General features: G+C 35.0%; 1 protein-coding gene across 3 annotated transcripts; it reads left to right on the top strand.

Annotated features, from left to right (window-relative positions):
• The first annotated feature begins 4,308 nt into the window (after positions 1-4,308).
• LOC145801641 (uncharacterized) lies at positions 4,309-7,416 on the top strand. 3 transcript variants are annotated; one of them, XR_014343267.1, is made up of 7 exons: positions 4,309-4,448; positions 4,537-4,772; positions 4,897-5,118; positions 5,974-6,066; positions 6,142-6,246; positions 6,332-6,708; positions 7,169-7,416. XR_014343267.1 is itself a non-coding variant. In XM_082893381.1 (5 exons), exons 2-5 carry the CDS (start codon positions 4,755-4,757, stop codon positions 6,187-6,189), a joined length of 381 nt encoding a protein of 126 aa, XP_082749507.1. In that variant the 5' UTR covers positions 4,309-4,448; positions 4,537-4,754; the 3' UTR covers positions 6,190-6,247. The 3 variants fall into 3 exon arrangements, 1 of the variants encoding a protein (XP_082749507.1); XR_014343268.1 differs by lacking the exon at positions 7,169-7,416 and having other exon boundaries at positions 5,974-6,026; positions 6,332-6,584; XM_082893381.1 differs by lacking the exons at positions 6,332-6,708; positions 7,169-7,416 and having other exon boundaries at positions 6,142-6,247.
• The last annotated feature ends 1,195 nt before the right edge of the window (positions 7,417-8,611 follow it).

The following is an 8,611-nucleotide window of genomic DNA, read 5'->3' as shown; positions in this document are numbered from 1 at the left end:
CGGAGTGCATGACGTGTTTCATGTGAGTATGCTTCGGAAGTATGAGCCAGATCCATCACATGTGTTGGATTGGACCGATTTAGAGGTAGATGAGGATGCCTCGTATGAGGAGAGACCGGTTCGGGTCTTGGATAGGCGGGATCAGGTCCTGCGTGGCAAGGCCATTCCTTTAGTGAAAGTCTTGTGGAAACATCACGGAGTGGAGGAGGCCACTTGGGAACGTGAGTTGGAAGTCCGCGAGAAGTATCCGGACTTGTTTGTTGTTGTATAATCCTTGTATTTACATTTCGGGCTAATGGTTGAACTTAAGAGCTTTTGTATATGTCTTAAGTTGTGAAACATTGAAAATGTTTTGGTTTATTGGAAGTATGTTTTGGAACTTGCCTCATATGGAAGTTGAATGTGACACTATATCTGTTAAATATATTGTTGAAATTGGAAAGATAATGCGTAATGTTAATGCATGTTGAAAGTACATATGTTGTTTACATATTGTGAAATGCCTCTTGTTAAAGGGAGGGGATGACCGGTAATGGGTCGAATTGTTGAATGTTAAAAATGTAACATTGTTAAAATGGAGGAAAACCTGTGTTCGAAAACTTATGCTTAATTTCGGGGACGAAATTCTTTAAGGGGGGGAGGTTATAGCAATCCTGGGTTTACCCTTGTTGTACAGTGATCCGGACATGTGTCCGTGGGTGTTAGTAGTTGACTATTATCTTGGTTGCATCCTTTTTACTTTGTGTTTGAGTTATAGGATGTGTTGGGCAGGTTTGTTGCAAGTTGGTTGAGTCTAGAAACCGAAACTAGTTGCCCAGATTTTGGCCTGTCCGCTCGAGCGGGGGTTCTGGAGCTCGAGCGGAGAATACACCAATCCAGTATTTCCTGTGTAGTGTTGGACGCTCGAGCGTGGGATTGACCGCTCGAGCGGGAGTGTTGTGTGTGACGCTCGAGCGGGGGAGTTGGCGCTCGAGCGGAGACCTGATTCTGCAAAAGTGCTGGGAGTGTGTATCCGGCGCTCGAGCTGGAGTTTGGTCGCTCGAGCGGAAGTCTGTGAGTGACGCTCGAGCGGAGAGACTTTTATATAAATCCGAGATCCGACTTTTGGATCACTTTTTCAAGATCTTTTCTCTCTCTTATTTTTCGAAAAAGCCATTTTCAGAGCTTCTCACTCTAAACCGGCCCTTCTCTCTTAGATTTGATCTAGTAGGGGTTGTTTGCTCGCCTTTGGTCTTCACGAAAGTTGTGTTGATCGTCGAGGGCTTCCTTTTAATCTGAAAATTTCGAGATTTGGAGCGTTTTGGTTTTGGTCTTCATCTCCTTTGGGGCTCCGAATTTGAGGTAGGGATATCCTACTCCTCTCTATGGATTTTGTCTTTAAATTTTGGTATTTTGAGATGTTGGGGTTGGTTTGGTAATTTTGTGAAAGTTTGGGGCTTTTGTGCTAATTTACAAAAGTTGGGGTTTTACTCATAATGAACCTAGATGCATGTTTGGCATAGAGAAATGGAATGAAAGATGAATTGTTGATGAAAATGGGACCTAAGGGTTGAAATGTTAATTATGGAAATTGACCTAATTACATTATTTAAGTAATTGGGATAATTAATTGAAAAGAATGAGAAAGTGAAATGTTGATTGAATATCCATTGTGCATTTATTTTCTATTTAGAAATAACTGCTTTGGGCTATCGGTGGAGGATAGTCGTGATTGTTGTAGACAATGCATGAAGATTAGGCAAACTGAAACTAATCAATGAAGTGTGTCATGGAACTTGACGGTTGATAGAATACATTAACTACATGTATTGTGTGATTGTATATAGAACCGATGTGTTTGTATTCGTGATGTGTAGAGGAGGAGATAGGGGATGTACTCCGCGGTTTAGGGGAAGATAGGGGATGTACCTCTAAACCGGATAGTGTTGGGAGAAGATAGGGGATGAACTCCGTGGATATAGCTCATATGCTTGTCTAGAGAAGTGAAGGTAGAGCTCATATGCTTATCTTTGTAAAGTGTGGATATAGCTTGTATGCTTATCTGTGGATATTGTTGTTATACATATCTGTTGTAGAATGTGGATATAACTTATATGTTTATCTATGGATATTGTTGTTATACATATCTGTTGAGAATGTAGGTAGTGCTTATATGCCTATCCGTTGAAAAAGGGAAAATGAAAGGAAACTTGGACTTATAAGTCGTATGACATAAATAGATGATTTATGTGATTGTATCAGTGTTGGCCATCTATCAATTGCTAATATTTTAGTCATTGTTCATGGTTGGTTTAGTGTATTTCTACTGGGCTGTGGCTCACCCTATATGGGAATATCATTTTCAGGTGCAGGAAGCATGCCACCTCCAAGGACATAGTTTGGGAGGCTTGAGGCGGACATAATGTTGTCGTTTACTTTTGAAGTATTACATGTAAATACAAGCCAAGGGCTTAAAGTGTATGAGTTAGTACTCCTTTTTGTGTAACCAAGTGTTAACTTGGAAAGCTGTAAGCCCGTAGGGCATTTTGCTTTTGTTGTTAACATGTGATACTTATGTAATAAGATTCTGAAGAAATGGAAGAATATGGTTATCTTATATGTTAATGAATCTCTTAATTGATGGGTTTAATGCTTTTATTTTGAGGGCGTTACATAACCCGTATACAACAACAAGAGTTTCCCAAGTGGTTCAAAGAGCGGGTAAGGCATTTTCAATTTAAGACATGATTAAAAATTTGTATAAGATTTGATCATTTATTAATTTATTTTTACTATCTTAATGTACGTTATATGTGAATGTAGATAAATATATGGAGAGAAGAAAAGTCACCAGAAGCAACCAATGATTTATGGTCATTAGCAAATGGCCCAAATTTGCTAGTAAAAGAGTACTCAAGTTGCATAATCAATGGCGTACGGTTTCGTACAAGAGAAGTAGACAATCGCCGTAAGAGTCAGAATAGTGGTGTGCTTACGGAAGGGGATCATGAGGGAGTGACGCATGAATTTTATGGTCACTTGTGCAATGTTTGGGAATTGGAGTACATGTGTCATAACAAAGTTGTATTGTTCCAGTGTGAATGGTACAACACAGGAAACACAGGTCGAAGTAGAACATTGCGAACCGATGATTATTGCACAAGTATTGATGTCACAAGTCGGTGGTATCAACACGACCCTTTCATCTTGCCTAGCCAGGCTAAGCAAGTCTTTTACCTAAATGATACCAAATGGGGACAACCTTGGCAAGTCGTTCAACGAGTGCAACATAGGGGTGTCTTTGATGTACCAGAGGTAGGTGACGGAGAATCATTACATGAACCAGAAAAAAGCGATGTGTTCCAACAAGAAAATATTACCAATGTTGTTCCAATTGACATCGGCCCTAATGTTCAATGTTATAGAGATGGTGTTGAAGCAGAAGTTGTTACAAGGGTTAGGTCATCTGATGAAACAATGATAGAGAATAGAGCTGACAAACAAAATGAAGAGTGTGATGAACCTGATGTGGATTACGATATGGATCTTGATGTAGACTAGGATTTGTAGTTATTTTGCACTTTCTATATGAACATTGTTCTTAATTAATGTGTTTGAATTTCAGTTGTGGGGTTCATCCACTATTATGTAGGTTTATCATTGATTGGTCATATTGTGTGTCTGATGGCTTTGTAATTAATTTGTTCTATGATAAGTAAATGGTAAAAACAAAAATCATCCATATCACTCTAGCCATATTTCAATGATTTAGAGCCTATATGACATATCCACTTGTTGAGATTGTTGTTGCTTTATGCTTTATGTATAGAAATATATAATTATCTTTTCTTTACATCTAATGTTCAATTATGCGTATCCACCAAAAAAATGTTCAATTATGCTTTATAGTTGGGCAAAATGGACGCTACAAAAAAGCAATTGACCAAACCAAGTACCGCAACTAAGAAGGTAACGAACTATGAGAAACAAAGAATGAAGAATATTAATAAAAACTGTGAGAGAATGAATGTTCTAGGAGTGAAGAATATAACAACTTGTTTGAAGGCTACGGTTCAACATAAGAAATTGAGGAAGGACAAACAAATACCAATTGAGGAAAATGACGATGATTATCGACCGTCAGAGGCTAAAGATGGCAGTGACACTGAATCCTATGATTCGTTTGAGAATGAGGTACTATACATTTATGCATTGTGAAATATATTCTTTCTTGTTACTTTCAATTCATACACACATAGACATGTATATCTTTGTACATATATTCATATTTTATTATGTTATTCAGCTGTTAGAGATACCATCGAGGGCCCGTTCACAATCTCATCATGAGGCATTGACTCACACATTAGAAGAGGGGGATACCTCTTCACGTCCTGAGGTGACTAGCAATCCGCCACCACCTCTCAATGTGGAGCCTCAACTTGAGGTGACTGCTGGTAATACTATTGGTAAGACACACTCTTTATTTACATTGATTTAAGATCTTAATTAAATTTGTTCACATACTATTTCAATATTATGGCTTCACAATATCAGCTGCTAAGTGTGCTCGTGGCCCGACTTGAGGCAAAGAGGTTCAAGGCCTTGTTCATAGAGATGGAAAGCTTAGCGTGCCTATCCCTCCAGAATTTCGTGCACCGGTAGGGGACTATGCCTCAAAACTAGCCTCAAAGATTGGTGTAGAAGTGCGAACTTGTTTACCAGATCCAAGTGTTCATAGGTGGAAGTATGTTGATGCCTCCGTTAAGGAGGCGATGTTTCAACGCTTGAATGTAAGTTCATTGTCTTCTTATAGGAGATTTTACTCATTTTTATAATAGGTTAGAAATCTTAATTATTTATTGTAATTATTTTATTTTTTATAAGAATTATCTATGACTTATCTATTTTTTGCAGGATCAATTTGATTTACAAGGAGACCCTGTTGATATAGAGAAGGCAATGAACACAAAATTTGGTCGGAGATTGAGTAACCATACCTATAGGCTGCACAAACAATTCATGGAGCTGAAGGAGGCTAAAGGGGAGGAGTACGCAAGAAACCACCCACCGAAGAATGTCGATCCTACCAAGTGGATAGATCTTATTGATAAAAAGTGGAACACTAAAGAATTTTTGGTAACATTTTCATCTTTTTTATTATATTAGCGAAGAAAGAATTTGATTAGAATAGGGAGAGATTCTAAAACAACTAGAAAGAACACAATCAATTTGCTGTGAAATTCCATATGTATTCTTTTCCCTTTATCTTCTAGGCATGTAAGTGGAACATCATAAAAACCAAATAAGTGGAAAAATGAGAAAGGGAAACTATTAAACATGGATTTGAAGGCTCGCATAATAGGAGATTAATTTATGGTTCCTTAAAGTGCATCTTTCACATCATAGAATAAAGAACTAAGATTTTAGTTTCTATGATTGTATTAATTTTCTAGTTGTTCTTGGGTTTGGTCTGAAGTTTCATGATAATGGTAAGCAACTAGCTAAGTAACTAATATAGGGTATTGAGACAGAACTTTAGATTTGATAGAGTTGCGGAAGAAAGAAAGGGTTATGAGTTTGGTATCAGTAATTGTTCCATATCTTGTGAAATGTAAATGGATTTTTTCACAATCTATCTTGCCCATGCTTATATACCCCCTATTTGTGAACGGTGTAAATTACTCATTTTTCTTTTTTCACCCAGAAAAACCATCTTATGATGAAATCTCAATAAGTCCTCTAATCTATTTTTCACAGAATTGAATGAAACTAGTGAATAATTTGAAATATCTTTTAAGTTGAAATGATATATAGGAAAATGATAGAGGGGAACAATGCAATTCCTTTATTATCAACCATTAAATTTGTTTTACTAGTGATACATTTCATTGTTATATTGGTTCATTATTCCTTACAGGAACAATCAAAAGCCAACATATTTGTCTTACTAATGATACATTTCATTGTTATATTGGTCATTCTTCCTTATAGGAACAATCAAAGGCCAACATCGCGAACAGAGAAAGGATGTATACAAAACATAGGTGTGGTTCTAGGTCAATCCCTGTTAGAGTAGAAAAACTGGTACGTATCCTTGCACTTTCAGAATTATATTAGATTCTTATCTTTATTTATTGAATATTTGGTCTATCGAATTAGGCACGAGAAAAGAAGATGCTACCTGATCTAGCAGAGTTGTACAAGTAAACTCACTATAATGAGAAAACACATGAGTGGATCTCATCTCAAGCTCAGTGTAATTATGTGAGTATATATTGCAATTTTTATTAACAAAATTTTAGAATACTATTTGTTGTAATCTTATTTAATTTTTTTTTATATTTGATAGGAAAATATGATACAGACACAGGCTGATCACCTCTCACAGTCGGGATCAACCCCTTTGACTGCAGAAGAGCTATCAATCAAAGTCCTAAAGCCAAGGTCTGGCTATGTGAAGGGACTTGGCATGAGACCTTCATCCTCTATTAGGAGAGCCACTACCATATATGCTGAAACAAATGATTACGTGAAGCGCCTTGAGATGCAAATAGAGACACAAAAGGAACAAATACAAATGCAGAACAATAAAATAGAAGATCTTGAAGAGGGTAAGAGGAAGCAAGGGGAGATAATGGCTGATGTTGTCAACTTTTTGAGGACCAAAGGATTCACTGGACACTTTGGAAGTGGAGGGAACTCATCCACAAGTGGACATACTTCTTGGTAAAGTATATTAACTTTAATATAACAAATTTTATAAAAGAATACATGTTTGAAGAATTAGGAAGTAATGGAAACATGCATATGACATCCAATTTGTACAGGTGCACATGATGTATAAATTGTGAATTAGTCTAAAAAATATATTTTTTTCTCTATACTTAAAGCTTGAAAAAAGGCTGTCGAAATGCTAAATTATCACACAATTACAGATTTGTACAAGAACCAATAGAAACACCTTAGGAGGGACCAATATAAGTTGTATGAACTTACGGCACATTAATGGGATGCACCATTTGTGAATTAGCCTTAAAATTAATTTTTTGTTCTCATAATCTACAAAAAAGTCTGTTACAGGGATAAATTGTATAATTGATCTAACTGTAAATTGATGAGTTACTAATGTTTTTAATCTTTTGTATAATTGATTTATTACTAAAACTTTTAATTTACTTTTTTGCAGATTGGATTGGGGTGCCATGTTTGACGTGCAACAATGATGTAATTTGTTTGAATGTTCATTTTTGTTTGATAAGGATACACATACAGTCACACTAGTTATTGTTGGATTTTTGGTGGAATTGAACAAGTTATAACTTTTGGATATTTTGTGGATATTTCACTATTTTATTATATCAGGATGAAATTATTTGTAATGATGAATGTATATTTTCATTTTGTTAATTCGTAAATGTGTTGATAACAGGTTAGGTTAAGTTGTGATGGAATTGTTATATTCAACAGGTTTCAACATGAACAGGGTCATATTTGTTGAACTAAAATTTAGATTTTGATAAAATAGGTATATAATGTGGAAAAAAATATTATGAAATTATTGACAAAATTTTTCATCCCTAAAGAAGGTTTTTTTGTCTCTTGTTTGGCTTAGGTGGATGATTAATTTTGTCATAAATTCTTTATTTCGTCGCTAAATGAATTTGTCATGACAAAAAATATTGTCACATTTTGTCACTATTACCCTCAATGTGTGACGATTTTTTTTTGACATTATTTCATCATTTTTAATAATGAATTTGTTTTTATCACTATTGGTAGCTTCTTTGACAAAAAAATTTCGTCTTCGTTTATATTAAACGTGACAAAATTATTTTGTCTCCATTTCTTATATTTATGACAAAATACTTTTGTCTCTAATTTCTCCTTTAATGACAAAATATTTTGTCGCTAATTACTTATAAGTATGTTCCCAACAGAGTGTATTGGAGACAAAAAAAATTCGTCACAAATTTATCATTTTTAATGATGAATTTGTTTTTGTCTCTATTGGTAGCTTCTTTGACAAATTTTTTTTGTCTTCGTTTATATTAAACGTGACAAAATTATTTCGTCTCTATTTCTTATATTTATGACAAAATACTTTTGTCTCTAATTTCTTCTTTAATGACAAAATATTTTGTCGCTAATTACTTGCAAGTATGTTCCCAACAGAGTGTATTGGAGACAAAAAAATTCGTCACAAATTTATCATTTTTAATGATGAATTTGTTTTTGTCTCTATTGGTAGCTTCTTTGACAAAAAATTTTCGTCTTCGTTTTTATTAAACTTGACAAAATTATTTCGTCTCTATTTCTTATATTTATGACGAAATACTTTTGTCTCTAATTTCTTCTTTAATGACAAAATATTTTGTCGCTAATTATTTACAAGTATGTTCCCAACAAAGTGTATTGGAGACAAAAAAATTCGTCACAAATTTATCATTTTCAATGACGAATTTTTTTTTTCGTCTCTAAGACCCTTTAGCGACGACCCTTTGGAGACAAAATGGGTGACGAAAAATGTTCGTCGTAATTAGTTTGGGTGACGAAATATATACATTTTGGGACAAATTTGTTTCGTCTTTAAATCCCAAATTTGTTGTAGTGACACACAGTAATTCAATCA

This window comes from Camellia sinensis, chromosome 10 (assembly GCF_055761805.1).
Source record: "Camellia sinensis isolate YWXY chromosome 10, ASM5576180v1, whole genome shotgun sequence".
Lineage (NCBI taxonomy): Eukaryota > Viridiplantae > Streptophyta > Magnoliopsida > Ericales > Theaceae > Camellia > Camellia sinensis.
The sequence above is the reverse complement of the archived record's forward strand: the minus strand, read 5'-3'. Positions and strand labels throughout refer to the sequence as shown.

Coding starts and splice junctions, on each gene's coding strand:
- LOC145801641 (XM_082893381.1), top strand. Junction 5,119..5,973: donor GGAACACTAAAGAATTTTTG/GTAACATTTTCA, acceptor TCTTCCTTATAG/GAACAATCAAAGGCCAACAT. Junction 6,067..6,141: donor CTGTTAGAGTAGAAAAACTG/GTACGTATCCTT, acceptor CTATCGAATTAG/GCACGAGAAAAGAAGATGCT.